A 17,370-nucleotide genomic window follows, 5' to 3' on the forward strand; every position below is an offset into this window, starting at 1 on the left:
CGTTCAGTAGATTCTACGCGATGCTAGCACAAACAGACGAACAAACAAAGAAAAAATCCAAAAATTAATTTTTTCGATTTCATAGCTTATGAACTGTTCCTGAATGACTATTTTCATTCTTTTTTATTCAATTCACGAACACGACCCTCCTCCTGCTGTTCTACTATTTTATTATGTACATAGATTTAATGTCTGATTTAAACGTCTGCTTTATTGCTTTCGCTTTTATAGGTATGTAAGAATGTTATACTATTAGATTGTAGATAGCAGTATGATTAATACAATATCGTTTGCACTCACGCGTAATCGAATATAGAAGCCCGTTTCACGTATTCGTTACTCGCTGCTTCTACGACACAACGACACGACGATCTTCACACGACGACCGTAAATTCGACTCTGACTCTCTCAACCTCTCTCAACTCTCGTTACAATGTTTTCCACGCTCGCTTTTTTCCAAACATACCTTGGCAACGCTCGCGACACTCTTTGACAACGTCAACACATCTTGACCACGATAATAAACAATCACCCCCCGCGCCACGCCCCTCCCTGATGTCACACCATCCCACAGGTATAATTAATATACCAATATTAATATAATAATTACGCGAACTAAACATTGACATATGTTAAAATGCAGCATTACTCTTTCAAATATTCCGAAACATTTTGAAACTTTAAACTCGCGAAACTTTAAAGGAAGAAAAGTACGCGTCACAATTTTAATTACGTGCTTTGCGATTTCGTTTGTTTCGGCCCGTTTGATTTTCCACGTGCGAAGTAAATAATCGAAACAATGGAAACTAATTTATTCGTTAGAAAGTTTGCCGCAATAGGCAAGATATAATTTCATTTTGTAATTCTTGCGATATTAAACAGTTATAATTTACTACTTTGGGTAATTTACTGAACTGAGTAAGCTTTCTTTATTTCTGACATTTAATTGATAACGACTGGTTATTTAGCTGGCAGATTACGGTTGTAGGAGTTTCCAACCACTAAAGCTAACTGCAAACCGAATTTCCAAATGGTCATTAATTTAATCGCCAACCGTATCTAAGTAATAGTCTGGTCACTAATTTCAGTAATTAAACGAAACTTGTGCTTTCCGTGTGCAGGAACTATCATTTATTCGCTAGTTTGAATAATACAGTATATGCTACATCTGTTATAACATTTTTCTACTATGCACAGGAAATTAATCAGAAACGTATACATTTGTCACTCTGTGTCCATCTGAATACCGTTATTTGTACTTTATTCCTGTGTTTTTGCTAATGGCCATTTAAACATGCAAAAGTTTACAGAATATTATATTACCTGACGTGTAAATATACACAGAATATATCTTGATTAGAATTACTCGATATTTGATAGGTGAAACGAATTTCTATTTATATTTCATTACCTTAATTATTGGCTTCGTATAGATATGGATTTGCGTAAATAGCAACGAGAACAAAATCGATCCTAAGCGATGGAACGAAAGAGACGTTTTAAATAGTCGTCGTTTCATTTTTCGACGATTTCTTTCTTAGTGACTCTTCTTCTTCTTTTGCCAGCGTCTTAAAAATTAAATTAACATGCAGGAAGAAAGTATCTCTAGACGAATAAAAGTTGGGCGTAGCATTTACTTCGAGCGAAGCCACTTCGCCCGAAGCGTTCGGAACACTTTATCATGCAGTCACTTTCTTTCCTTTCTCGCAAAGCACACAGCTACGAGTAAACGACACACAACGCCTCTGTAAAATTAATGCCGAGAAAGACTATTAGGTTTAGGAAATAGAGCTTCGAAACTAGTCTTTTGTTTCTTCTCTAAAACAGAATAAACCTCAAAGGATGGAAAATTATCTTCTACTCCAAAAAAAAAAAAAAGAGAAAAATAGATGCGTAAGACGAAGGAGTTAAAACGAAAGGAAAATGATAAAGATTGGTAGTTATTATTTTTAAAAGAAATTATTATTTTAAAGGGAACGGATTTATTTTAGTATCTTTTTCTTACGCTGTTAAAAAGAAAGATAGGTCGAGGTAAAATATTTCAAAATATATTATAAACATTGGCTAGTTGGTTTAGTTGATCGTACGATGAAAAATTTCATTTCAATTTTGACAACTCTTCAACTACTTCGCCAATCTACAGATAATATATAATATCTTATTATGTTAATTAATAAATATTTATTGTTAAACGAATTCGAGTGTTTTTTCGATACCTATCACGCCCATCGCCTCATAATAAACACGTGTAATGATCAGAATAACCTTTTCGTCGTGTATTAAAATTACGATATAAACATTAGCCGTACAAGCGTGATTTTTGTATTTACTTCGATCTTTGTTGCGTAACAGCTATCAGTGACGCTATTTAGAAAAAAAGGGTACGCTATCGGGAAAACGAAAGCTTTGAAACAGCAAAACATATCAAAGGACACAGTAATACGTATTCGAAAATATAATTTATATTTAATACGATATCGTTAGGGATTAATTAATCGAGAACTATGGAATCACGTTTTCAACAATACCGTGGATACGTACGATGTATTAGAATATGATCTATCAAAAAGAATAGGTCCAGGATATGTTTGTGTTTAATACGTTTAAGTCCAACTTGAATTCAAGTTTCGGTCCGTGTTTACCCCTTAACCTACGATTTACGTTCGAGAATGCCCAAAATATTTACGCTTGGTGCGATCATCTACTACGGGTTATATTCGTAATATTTACGTTTGGTGCGATCATCTACTACGGGCTATACTCGTAATATTTACGTTTGGTGCGATCATCTACTACGGACTATACTCGTAATATTTACGTTTGGTGCGATCATCTACTACGGGCTATACTCGTAATATTTACGTTTGGTGCGATCATCTAGTACGGGTTATATTCGTAATATTTACGTTCGGTGCGATCATCTACTACGACCTATACTCGTAATATTTACGTTTGGTGCGATCATCTACTACGACCTATGCCCGTAATATTTACGTTTGGTGCGATCATCTACTACGACCTATGCCCGTAATATTTACGTTTGGTGCGATCATCTAGTACGGACTATACTCGTAATATTTACGTTTGGTGCGATCATCTACTACGACCTATGCCCGTAATATTTACGTTTGGTGCGATCATCTACTACGACCTATACTCGTAATATTTACGTTTGGTGCGATCATCTACTACGACCTATGCCCGTAATATTTACGTTTGATGCGATCATTTACTACGGGCTATACTCGTAATATTTACGTTTGGTGCGATCATCTACTACGGACTATACTCGTAATATTTACGTTTGGTGCGATCATCTACTACGACCTATGCCCGCAATATTTACGTTTGGTGCGATCATCTACTACGACCTATGCCCGTAATATTTACGTTTGGTGCGATCATTTACTACGGGCTATACTCGTAATATTTACGTTTGGTGCGATCATTTTTTTTTTTTTTTTTGTACGCGGAGAAATCCTCATGGACACTCCGCTGCTGCAGTAATCGCGTAACAGCAGAGTAGTGTCGGACTCCTACCGATTAAAACTCCACGATGACCATCCTACGCGTGTGACAGGGGTGCTCCAGGAACCTCTTATGAATTAACTTCTGTTGCACCCCCTTCTCGCGTCCTCTTGTTCGAGCCAATCCTAGTACCTCCTGATGGTGCGATCATCTTTGTAGGTTAAGGCATTAAGTTTACTTTTTGGAGATGTGAATGGAGAGACGTAACCGGAAGCCACGCAAAGCCGCAAGACGTGCGTCACGTATAAGACGATAAAGCAACGATACGATATCATCTAATGTATCCAATCGAAGGACAATAGCTGACCGATGTTTGATTGGAAAGTGTTACGATGACAAATAAAAGTTTCAACGGTATTAGGATTTACATCCATCGATAAAACTTGAAAAAATATCTCCAATCCACTGTTAGTGAAGATCGATATCTTTTCGTCCACGCTTTTACACTAGTTTAACGATGAACATTGCAACGGGAAAAGTTGAATCCCATGTGACATTTACGTTCGAACGAGGTCAGTTCGCCGCAAGCGTTTACACCGCTTTATCACGCAGTCGTTCTCTTCTCAAACTCACATGCTCACGTTGAACGAATAGACGAAGCACATGGCTGTTATAACAAATGCGACTAAGCACAAAAGTACGCGGTGTCCGCGAAAGCTTATTACTCGATGTTTACAATCGCGAAGAAACTTGGTCGGCGTACATAACGGTGGAGTACACTTTACGAACTCGACAGGGAAGTTTCAGCCGCAGAACTTTGCCGGCCATACTCCGAACGATTTCAAACGAGGCCTGACGACCTCCCAATCTTATAATTAACCCATTTCGCCGTGGAGCTTTAATTTTCGGTCGCCCGTCCGAGATTCAAAAGTTGCGATTCGGTAACAGTGGCGTCGCTGAACTACGCCAGTCGCGAAACTTTTATCGTTTCGACGGATGAAACGGTTTTGGCGGCGTGAAATCCCGTAAAACGATTACTTTCTTACGCAATTTATTGCGTATAAAAAGAGGGAAAAACCGTGAAGGACCCGACGTTTCATTAGATATTAAAAGCAACGAATGTCCTTAACTTTAATTCTAAAATAACGACATGTTAGGATTCCAAAAGAAACAAAAATGATTTCCTTGGGTAAATAAATATTTCAGTCACAATAATATTTCCTTACGATATTTCAATTGTAATTGATCGTATTTAAAGATAAAAGTTGCAGTTATAATATTCTTATTTCCTAGAGGAACGTACGAAAAAGTTTGCAAAGGGCAAAGGATAACTCAAACTTTCGAGCGGATGTTTACTGTGAAAGGATCTCGAGGCATCCACGACAGCAATTTCGTAATTACGTTTTAAAGAAATAATCGCATTTATTTAATTTTATTGACTTGCAAAGAGAAGAACGTTTTAGCATGAGATTTCACCCGTGACAGCATTAACGTGATTTTCCTTACTGATGGTGTTTTACAGTTAATACCATTAGCCTGTCAGAAACTCGTGATATTAAAACCATCTTATTGATTAACAACGAAAATTTCCCTCGATATTTACCATGATATATTAAATATGTCTGGTACGTGGTTTATGCGCTCAAGTATTGGCACATCGAGCTAGATTGCACGTTCTCGTATTTAGACACACAGAATCACCCATGAGTTGTATATTCATTGACAAATTGAAGCAGTTGCCCTCCCGTTTGGTTTTCGGACATCTAGTTAATAATACGTAAGCAATTATGCCTCTGTTTATTGATGCCCATCGTTACAATATAGCGATTATGACAGTGGTGCTTTATATTTCGACGCGTGGCTGTTCATTAGCGAACGTCAATATTTATTAAGCGTACCAGATGGATAACAATGCCGTGCAGGCAATCACAAACATCACGAAGTGATCAAATAATGTGTAAATAACGGCTAATAAGAGTTTCTATGAAACGAAATTAGCCTGACCTGCAATTTGATTATACGAGACCGGATAAAATTATTTTCTGAATAAAGCAGAGCAGATTTCGTTCTCATTATCAAAGATAGGAAAATTTTCGTACAGTTTTACGATCAATGGGCCATTCATCGTCTGTTGATATTTCGTATAACGAAAATAACAGTTGACATCGATCCAAAGCAATAAATGCAACGTCTACGTTTTATTATAATTCGATTTCCCTGTCGTTATAAAAACAACGATGTTGAACGTTTTAGTTTTTTTATTTATGAGATGCGTATCTCGTAAATAACAATTAAAAAGTTGTACAAGATCGATATCAAGACAGTCGAATTAAATTATATCGATCAAATTGAGTAATTATTTGTAACTTACACGTAGCCGTACTATATGTTTCTGCTTTTTTTTTTTTTTTTTTTTGAGATAAAGTAATTACAAGCAGACTAATTGTATTACTTAAACTTCAGATATTTTCCGCGATATTTCGTCCGTAATATCCTCTTTAAAACCTTCCACTTCCAACTCTCGCCGTATTCTACTTTCAACGTTTATTGACCAATAAAAGTGCTCTCGCCATCAAACACACAAAAACATACATCTGCCACCAACTAATCACACTAAACATTTAAAAAGTTTATCTACCGCGCATATTCCAACGACATTTAACTTTGACATCTTCTTTAACGTCTATTACATCTACGTACGATGCGAATTACTATACTGTACCGTATAAATTACTCATATTGTACTAACATAATAGGGGCGTATAAAGGAGAGAGAAAGGAATTGGGGAAAGGGCCAAGAAGGGAAAAGAGCAAGAAAAAGAAAGATGAGGTTGATGACAGCTGACCAAATCATAGAAGAAAGAGGGAACAGAGAAACAGAGGAGAGGGAGAAAAGGATAAGGGAATCTAAATACAACGGAAACATAGCAAAAGAAGGGCTACCAAAGTATCTAGATGGAAAGATGAAATGGAAGGATAGAAGTATGGTAGCGAGATTCAGATGTGGTAACGAAACCAGGGCAAGGGAACACTGGAAAGAGGAGGGAGAAAGAGGATGCAGACTATGCAAAAAAGGAGAGGAGGAAACTCTTGAAACACGTAGTAGAGGAATGTGAGATAACAGGAGGAGCAAGGAACATGGTAAAAGTACTGAATGAAACTGGAGAAGGACTGGCAGGACTGAAAGCGATAATAGAGAAGAGAAGAGTAGCAGAAGAGGGGGAGGAACGATAGGGAGGGACCACAGCAAGGAAGCAAAAGCGAAAGAAGGAATGAGCACTTCATTATAAGCGTTAGATACAAGTAGTACATAGCGATGGAGCAACCAATAGATAGGTATAAGCAGTAAATAATAATACAAGTGCTAGAGTAAGAGAAATATATGTAATGTAAGGGCATTATAAGAGATGTAAACCGAAAGTCGTCCAAAGTCGAAAGGTGTGGACTAAGAATAAATAAAATAATAATAATATACTAACATAATAGTGGTATATTCCTAAATGTACTATTCGTCGAGATGGTTATCGCTTCTAAGAAAATTCTACGTCCGATCTTTTTAGTTTTCTCAAGCACCGAAGGCATCGACAGCGTGTAGACAAAAGACCGCGACGAAGACAGACCATAAACAGTAGACAGGGGTTTTTTTCAGTTATTGGGTAACACAGTTAGCGTGCGGATGTGGACCAGCTCAAATTGTATTCTTACTTATAATTACACTTCTATTTAAATATATTTTCTACCTTACAATTTATCCACGAGCTTCTCTGTTTACGCATCAAATAACCTCGACACTGTTCATTGTACTTATAATTATCGCACACTGTGAAAAATAAGCACAACCACATACGTTACCATGATATTTTAGCGGTAATATACAGTCGGTGGAAAAAGTCTCTGTACGCCCTTCGAAACGTGGTAATTTTCAGATAAAATTCTCAGATAAAAATGTAATAAGAAGTTAAAAAAAGTGACCTTTAGCATTTCCTTCGTGATTCCGATCAGTTGCGATTTTGTCGACAGTTTTTCGTACACCTCATCCAATAAACTAATTCTTCTAACAATTAAAAAAAAAAGAAAAAATCTCAAATTGTTTGTTATTCTGTTGTAAGGAAAGTGGGGAAACTTTTTTAGTCGATCGTACATCATTTACCATTTCGACAACTTCATTAATCAGTTGGAAAATATTCAAATCCATAATAAGACAGCTCGATCATTTTCTCTAGCCGTGTCGAAACATCGTCTGACGAAGAATCGCTATTTCGCTTATTCAAAGCACTCTTTGAGCGATTTCTCATTACGCGAACGAACCACGGAGGAAGAAAGGTCGAACAAAGGTGATTCCAAGACCGATTCAAAGTTACCTTCCTTTCTTCTTTCCGCAATTAAATACTTGAAATAGGTGCGATTTAATTAACGAGCTTCAGAAACGTCATATTTACCGTGCGGAACGCGCGCCCACTGGTCGCGCCTCAGACTGCACTGGAGACTACTTCTATCAGCGCGCCAAGTTTATTCTCGGCTGCGAGCAGATTTAAGCCACGTTAACGCCACATTTTGTATTCTTACGTCTGTTTTAGACTTCGGCGTAACGACAGGCCGACAGGAGGCGCAATACCCCTGTGCATTTGTTTACAACAGCAACGAGACACGCAACGGTACGTTCGCCTCGCCGAATTACCCGGGCTTGTACCCACGCGACACGGAATGTCATTATTTCTTCAATGGCCAGCTAAACGAGCGGGTGCATCTTCACTTCCACTTCTTCGACGTGGAGGGCGTGTCGCCGTAAGTAAAAAAAACTCGACGAGACAATGCTTTAACCTACGCGTTCCCTGATAGTTATAGAATGTTGGATTTACAATTTAAAACTTTCAACGTGATCGTTATGCGTGAATGATTGTTACGCGTTACGTGGGTGGAAGATATTTCGCTATATATCTGGTTACAAATTGTTTGCCCTGATATCGTTAAAAAGAGTTTCAAAATGATTTTGGAAGGGAGACTTACGACGTTATCGCGAACAGTGACACGTAAGTAGTAATTTTATATATTTGGTAAATGCTAGATATTATTACTACCCCTTTTGATGGATATTTTCTATTTATTGTTTATTAATTCCTGCAATTGCTGTTTCTAATTACTAATTTTTCGTTGATTCGTACTGTTCAGGTATATTCCTGTTGTTACTGCAGTGTCTGGATACTCATGTATTTGTATTATACGTGAAATAGGATACTTAAAAATATAGGAAAAATTGGTAGGGATCGAATGCCATCTAAAGCGAATAATATAGTAGTTTCTGATTTTGTAAACGTTAAAGACGTCCTTTGATTTTCATTTTGACGTGGCCGTATTTGCATTTTGCGACGTAATTTTCTGATTGTATAAATTAAATAAGAATTCAGAGTCGCAGAGAATTATTCAAGACTGTACACGTTACTGTAGTATTTCGTTTAAATAACTTGAAAAGAGTTATCCATCCGGATGAGACGGATTTAAGTACCGGTATTTTATTCGCAATACAATACTATACAAATTAATTCAGCGTACAAAGGAAAAAATCGACTAGTATCCATAACAATTTCGACGAAGATAGCTTGTAACGATTTATTTAGATAATGATACTTTTACTACTTCGATCTTTAAAATACATTTCGTGTTTAAAATGAAACTTAAAACGCACGGTAGAAAGGGGAGAAAAGTGAAAAGTAAGATTAAAAGAAACGCGAAGAAACGGCACACGGAACGGCGCGCATTACGTTTCGTTCCGTTAAAATTAATATTTTATGCTGCCAGTTATGAAAATCAAGGGATTTCCTCGCTGAGATTTTTCTATAAAATTACTATAAAATCAACCGGTCATGCCTTTTAATTTTTATTAGCAACGAGAATTCCCGTGAAATTTACCATTACAATGCTCATCTACTTTCTATTAATATTTATTCCATGAATATTTAAACACAGAAATCAATAATGTATACAGTAGCGAAATCAGAAACGGCAATAAAAGTCACATAAGGGGAATCCTTCGAATCGCGTAAATGGGAAGGAACACGAACATCAGACAGGACAGATAAACTAGCTATTCGAGCGTGACTAGAATTCTATGTATCGATCCTTCTCCGTTTCCTTCTCGTCACTCAACGAGACTAGGTGAGACAAAGTGAGTATCCTTAGCCAACTAGAAGGCTACTGGAAGCAAATCGATGCTAGTTCGATTGGGTTTCCTGATGTAGTTCGACGTTCCACTAAATCAAACTACGTCAGACAAAGTTTCAAGCTGCTTATCGGGGACGAAGACTTCACATGCAAAGAGAATTCGGTAACCGATAGGCCAAAAGCTCATCGGAACGTGCAGTATTTGCATCGTGCTGACCAATTAGCAAGCACAGCTGATTAACGACTATCGGTGATGAGAGACGGAAAAGCTCGATGTAATCCATCATCTGATATTAGAACAGATTGCTAAGGGCTACGACTGCGTGGTTTATCGGATGGTTTCAACGATTGCCGCAATTGCTGTTTTTCAAAATAAGATTTTCGCTTTCTTTGCCGTCAACGTGCGATGATAAAATTGGTATTTGTAATTATGGAACACGTTTTTCATTTCTAACGTTAATGCAACCAGTGGTATTTAAATAGCGAGTGCATGTCATGGTACGTATAGTAAATGATAAAATATAAAAAAGTTAGTTACCAATGTACCGTTAATTTTAATGTTTGCTTAAAATTCACGTAATGTTACTGCTAAAATCTACGAAAACGCCCTGATGCTTGTGAGCGGCAAATCCTTACATGCTCGATCGTTCCTTCGATATTAATCGCAAAGCGTAATACGGCTGATACAGAGCAGTAGCCTTGCGATACGGGGAAAAAAAGAAGTTTACGTAATAACCTAATTGGGTCGTATTAAATCGCCATCAATAACCACGTTGTAATACACCGCATCGTTCATTACTGGAAGCCGCTAATTAGTCGTGTTTTGCCGATTTCTGCCCAACTTTTGAACAATAACAGCGAGAGGAAGCACGAAGTAGGCCTCTGTGACTCCATCGATTCTGCTCTCCCCGGCGAAATACGACCTGAATTTAATAATTCGAGGTCGACCGATATCAAAATCCTTGGAAGAAGGCACTTGCGTCTGTCGTTACCGATAAAGTAAATTCACGTATAACGAGCACAGCGACTTCGTTTCCGCTCTTTGCTTCTCTCTTCCCTTGCCCTTCTTTCGTTCGAAAAGCATCCACTGTAAATATCGCGATTCGAACGAGACTCGAATTAGACGAAGTGCAACGCGAACCTCGCGATTCTTGGGCCGCGCGCGTTCATTTCGTTGCCGTCTCGCGAAGAAAAGATACATTCCTATCCGTAAATCCGGATGCGAGTAAACACTGCGAAATATATGTTGGGAAACGTGAAAACCGAATGATGATCTATCACGGGAATTGCCACTTATGTCATCGGTGGAGGGGGCGATTCGCATGCTATACGTCTCTGCTTCGACGATAATAGCATCATCATTCACGTATCAACATTTCTTACGAGCGCGATACATTATTTGCAGGCAGCGAATGCATTCTTCGACGGAGGAAACGGTCGCGTAAATCGTCGTTATCAATGTCGTACGTTCTTCGTGATCGCCGTTTCCTTCCGACTTTAATTACAGGATACGGAGTCGTAATATTTTCGGCCGCGGCTTCGTAATATTTCTGATATTTCCGCGGCCGCAATCCACCAGACGGTGGTGACGTGACGTTGGTAGTACCGACCTGCACGTTACCATTAAAGTTATTTTCGCGCGGTCGTGGCAAACAAAAACTCGAACTTGGCACACCGTGGTCGGCTCTCAAATCGTTTCGCCGTTGCAGAAATAAAGCGTTATTTCTGACCGCCTCTGTTCCGCCGAGCTTTAATCACGGGTTACGTAATCGGGAATTCGTCGACTCCGGCGAAACCCTCCAGCGAATATTTATGGAGCACGAAGGCCGACTACCCCGGAATATCCGAAAACAGAATATCCAGAAGGATATTCCCACTGTAAATACCGTGGATGAAGGCGAGACCGCGCACTTACACACGTACAGATATCGAAATTATGCGCGGCAAGAGCCAAGATCGAATTACTTATGGAATTGCCGGCCCACGCAGCCGCCAAAGCAATTTATGAGCACGCGCGACGCGTCGCGCGCCCAGAAAAATCATTCGAATCTCCTCGATATTCGCCGCGAAAGGTGAATATTTCAGCGACGTGCCGACCTTCTTAGTCCTCCATGTATATCAATTTACCGGTGATTGCGTAACACACGACCTCACCGAAAATATAAATTTACCAGACGAACGACAAACTTAGGGCACCGCTGAATAATACATCCGCAATTGTATTTTATACGTAATAGAAGCGCGCCCCGGTTATACAGCGGACCGGTCATCCTTGCTGAAATGGCTGATGTCATAAACTTTTATGAGCTTACTAAATATGTGCTTTATCCGGTGAGATTGTATGTGAAAATGAAGAAATGAATTTCCTCGTCGGAATATAAACGTACGTTTCGATCATTCTAGCGTGATTGGTCTTTTTGCTGTACAGTGACTCGCAAAAGTCACAAAGTTGCACATCGCTGCATTTACTATTGCATTTATGCAGGGTGGTTGGTAACTGGTGGTACGAGCGGAAAGGGGGTGATTCTACGCGAAAAAGGAAGTCGAAAATATAGAATAAAATCCTTTTTTTAATTTAAAAAATTTTTTTAAAAATCTACAGTGAGATCCGTTATAACGAGACGTGATAAAGTGCACGCGTACCCGATGAAAATTCAAAGTCGATTTTCTCGAAAACAATGCCTCGAACGAAAAAATTTTGTTCTATATTTTCGACTTCTTTTTTCGCGTAGAATCACCCCCTTTCCGTTTGTACCGCCAGTTACCAACCACCCTGTGTATTAATTAATTAAATCGCACAAATTTCGAATCGTTTGGCGATATGTACCTTTATATCGTTGCGAAAATTTGATGCTTTTTTGATAATGATGCAAATACTTTTCGTAACCACCGTGGATCGTTTTCCATGCTGCACATTGCAAGGATGCACTTGTCGTTCGTAAGAATCCGGACACTTTGATCGATTTCTTTTTTTGCATCTTACATTTTTATTTAATGTTTGATTAACAACGACACGAATATTGTTAAAATACAGGATTTAATGAGAAACTAACGATGAAAACCAACGTTTCCTATCATTTTATGAGACCAACAGATATACACAGTGACTGTAAAGGTATTTACTCTTCGTTGTATTTGTGATAAGGTGAACGAAGAACGAGAAATGGAATATTTTTAGAGCGAGAAACATCTTCCAGCCAATCGCAGTTTTTATTTTATTTTAATTACTAATTGCTCGTTTCTACTGCAACGTTAACTCCCGCTGCTATTAAATTTATGAGACACGTATCGATGAATTATTGCAAGCGGTCTTTAACAAACCATACCACGATAAAATATCCATTGAAAATTTGATAATTAGCATTGGTATTTCGGAAACAATTTTCTATCGCGATTGTAGAAGGGAGACGAGTTTAACATTTATCGATCGATATGATCGCACGCGAAATTAGAAACAAATAATACGTTTAAATTATACTCGATGTATACGTTATTAAATATCGTAGCCGGTCGATAGCGTTGAAAAAATTGATAACTTGCGAAAGTGTATATACACATAACGAAAGAACCAGACTTCCGTAATAAAACACTCTGAAAATTGTGTAAACTTCGATTCCGTATTGTGCTCGCGTATTGTGTGTAGTTTTATACGCAGACATCGATACGCTTGTCTCCTCGTCGTTTCTTCGGTATAATATCGAACGCAATAACATCCCCTGCTACATTGTATTACTATCCAATTCATAAGATTATACCGATCTATAGAGGACGTTTTAAGAGGACAGAATATCGCAGGTCAGCGGTTTCGAAGGGAATTTTCACGATAGCACAAAGTACTGGAATTTTTCCTACAAGCAAAAATGTTTCAACGTTTTGGATCATTTGTTTGTTAATTATATGCAACGTCTATATGGACGCACCTCGCTGACTTTTACGTATTGGGTTGTCGGAAAAGTTTCTTTCGTTTTATAAGGAAATAATAGGCGCACGATTTTTTTCGTTTTATAGTAGTTTATTGAATTATGCACGAACATAATAATAGAAATATAACGAAATCGATCATACCTAATTCGATAAAATAATATAAAACAGAAATTGTTGTTGTTCATCTATTATCACCTTATGAAACGAAAGAAACCTAATATAACTTCCTTGACGTTAACGATACAATTAGTTTTTCACTGTCAAAATATTTTTCAAGAAATTATTAGCAACTAGCTTCGTCGGAAAAAATTACGAATTGAGGATCATCCGACTTTGACGTCTTTCCTCTAGATACCGATAATTATCAGTAATGTCAATGAAAATCTATGACTCTCCAATGAAACAACTCTTTGCCATCGATAATGATTACTGGTAACTGAAAAACATTTTCAATAATGCCGGTTACTAGCATCTGAAAAACATTTTCACCGCCAATATTGCTGGCCACTGGCAGCTGGAGGACATTTTCACCGCCAATAACGCAGGTTACTGGCGACTGAGAAACATTTTCAACACCAAGAATGGTTACTGGTAATTGAAAAATATTTTCACCGTTAATAATCGTTATCGATGGCGGTCGCCGATAACAAAACGAATCATAAACATTCGTAATGCGCTTTAAAATTAAAGTAAAAAATATGTAAAATTATTATTTTCTAAACCTCTCTGTTTTTTTAAACCTCTTCGATATACTGTTTAACGATCATTGTTTTCCATTGAAACCTACTGTCTTCCTCGCTTCTTTTTCGCGTTTGTATCTTGTCAGATATCGTGCTTTTGAGACTCTTTTATTCGTGAAAATCGTGGAGTACACAAAAGGTACGAAAACAACGAAATGATAAAACCAAATATTCGAAAACGACGTATGTATATTTTAATAATTTTCTATCGAAATACAACGTCCATTCCGGGTCATATAGAGGCGGACAGCAGGCTTAAACAAAATTAAGTTATCGCAAGAGTGTAAAAAACGACTGCTATTTTTTGTATCTCTGAGATAAACGGTGTTAATGTTACAGCTGCGAGGCGGTGTCGGCGAGCGACTTCGTCGAATTTTCGAATTACATGTCTAGGGACCGGAAGTATTCGAGGCATTGCGGTCAACAAAAGGAATTCGACGTGGAGAGCGACAGAAAGTTCTTTCGCGTAACCTTTAAAAGCAACGGCAGATACGATGGAACAGGATTTAACGCTAGCTATGTGTTTATGGACGAGGAAGGAAATTATACAACAAAGCCGCCGAGTAACGCGTCAACGTTAAAAGGTAAAACTAAACTTCCTTTTTTTCTCGACGAGCAACTTTCGTCCCCTTTCTCTCGTACTCGAATTTTTACGTTCCCTACACAATGCTCGGACGTTTTTTCCCTTTCTTCTTTTTCTCTACTCTATTCTGGTTAATTTCCGTACGACGACAGAGAAATTAAAATAAAATTTCTAAAATATTAATGTAATCCCGTCATCCTGATTGTACAAAAGGAAATTTAAATACGCCTTGTTTAAAGCATACACGAGAAAGAGAGAAGGCGCATGGTATTTCCCTGCTTCATACAAAATATATAATTACGGTATAAGAAACGCAAGAAATTTTTTTTACAACGAGAAACGTATTCTACAATTTTTGCAGATATATGTATGCACGAGATAACGGAGATGATATGGAAACTCGATTCGTATGTTTGCACGTTTATACGTGAAAAGTAACGAAATTTGTGTACGCGGAGTAACATCTATAAAAACGCATTAAAATAATTATAAACCTTCGATCGAGTCGAATATCATTTCAAATAATACACTTCCGACGTTTATCTATAAAACGGGGCAAATACTTCTAATTAAAAATTAATACAAACAACTGCTGTTCGGTGTTTCCGACTCCCTGTTAAATATTTTAAAATCAATTCATATCGGAATGATCACAGATACGGTATATGCGACCGAATCACGTTTGATATTAAACGACGTGAAAACAGTAAATATTAAGATAACATAACAATTCTGTATGCAAAAGATTCTATATAAAAATATTATTTACAAGAAATATACAAAATAAGTATCAGTGTAACATTGTTCGGTTATTTATATTCCACGATAAATAATATTATCTAACCGAGGACGTACTCGTTGGAAAATAAATATGAGTACATACATTATCCGTATATCCGAACGTTCTGTTATTCAACAGAATATTTGTTTACGATAAATACTATTTCCTGTTACATGTATCATTATGCTTAAGCTGCTACGATTCTCAAAATTTGCATCTGTCAGCTAAAGAAGAACATTTGATGCTCTGAGACAATCTTCATAGCTATCTATTTTCCTTGAATAGAAGAAATTTTCCTAACCTATCTGAACCTAATATCTTCAATTATATAATTTCTGATTTCTATCTGATTTCTATAAGAAAAATGCGACAAGAAATTTGTATCTATCGGCTTATTCGTTTTCCTTTCAACCGAAAGAAGAACATTTAATGTTCTAAGACAATCTTCATCACTATTTTCCTCCAATTTAAGAAATTTTCCTAACCTGTATGAACCTAATATCTTCAACTATATAATCTCTGTTTTTATAAGAAAAATACAACCCGAAATTTGTATCTATCGGCTTATTCGCTTTCCTTTCAACCAAAGGAGGAACATTTAATGTTCTAAGACAATCTTCATCGCCATTTTCCTCCAATTTAAGAAATTTTCCTAACCTGTATGAACCTAATATCTTCAACTATACAATCTCTGACGTCTATAAGAAAAATACGACCCGAAATTTGTATCTATCGGCTTATTCGCTTTCCTTTCAACCGGAAGAAGAATATTTAATGTTCTAAGACAATCTTCATCGCCATTTTCCTCCAATTTAAGAAATTTTCCTAACCTGTATGAACCTAATATCTTCGACTATACAATCTCTGACGTCTATAAGAAAAATACGACCCGAAATTTGTATCTATCGGCTTATTCGCTTTCCTTTCAACCGGAAGAAGAACATTTAATGCTCTAAGACAATCTTCATAGCTATTTTCCTCCAATTTAAGAAATTTTCCTAACCTGTATGAACCTAATATCTTCGACTATACAATCTCTGATTTCTATAAGAAAAATACTCGTTCGAAAATGACACAAAACACGTAGTAAGATTAACATTACATCGGTGAAATGTATTTACTGCGACACGATTAAAAAAACTAGGTTAAACATAACGCAGTCACGTATTACAAAACTCCCTAACGATGCGTTATCGACGCACACGTTCTAATGAAGCAATCGATTCTGTACTGTTAATGCTAACTTTAGAAACGCGATACCGAGCTAGCAAGACTGCCGAGGCCGTAGTTTCCAATGCAAACATACATACGGTCGCGATTGCGCGTCACGAGACGCGTGCACTGTGCGTTTTAATATTTTCACATGCGTATACGCAAAGCGGGTAAACGCGCAAGTTCGACGAACTTTCCTCTGTTCTCTTTTTTAGCGAATTACGAGCTTATTGTCTCCTCCCTTTTTCGTATCACTTTTATATACATATTGCTCTTTAAACAACGTATTTTCCAAGCCATCAGAAACAATAGCGAGCTTTTATCTCGTTTCGAATCAATAAAAATAATCCGAAGCGTTATCTCGCTTGATTTTAATAAAGAATCAAATAAATCAAAATGTCTTTGCCTTACTAGGTATTTAACATTTTTTTCTTTTTTTTTTTTTATAACATAGAAAAGGGGGATGTACAAACCGGAAGCCGCCATCCTAAGCCGCGAGACAA

The 17,370-nt window shown here is 37.4% G+C and overlaps 1 protein-coding gene across 1 annotated transcript in view; it reads left to right on the top strand.

Annotated features, from left to right (window-relative positions):
- The window catches only part of LOC117230729 (suppressor of lurcher protein 1), a 524,767-nt gene that overhangs the window by 498,820 nt on the left and 8,577 nt on the right, over positions 1–17,370 (top strand). The window contains exons 11-12 of the mRNA XM_033488449.1: positions 8,046–8,253; positions 14,631–14,875. Of these exons, the coding sequence (XP_033344340.1) occupies positions 8,046–8,253; positions 14,631–14,875 (453 nt within the window). The remainder of the gene's footprint in view (positions 1–8,045; positions 8,254–14,630; positions 14,876–17,370) is intronic.

Source organism: Bombus vosnesenskii, unplaced genomic scaffold (genome assembly GCF_011952255.1).
Source record: "Bombus vosnesenskii isolate JDL3184/JDL3185 unplaced genomic scaffold, Bvos_JDL3184-5_v1.1 scf7180000013267, whole genome shotgun sequence".
Taxonomy (NCBI): domain Eukaryota; kingdom Metazoa; phylum Arthropoda; class Insecta; order Hymenoptera; family Apidae; genus Bombus; species Bombus vosnesenskii.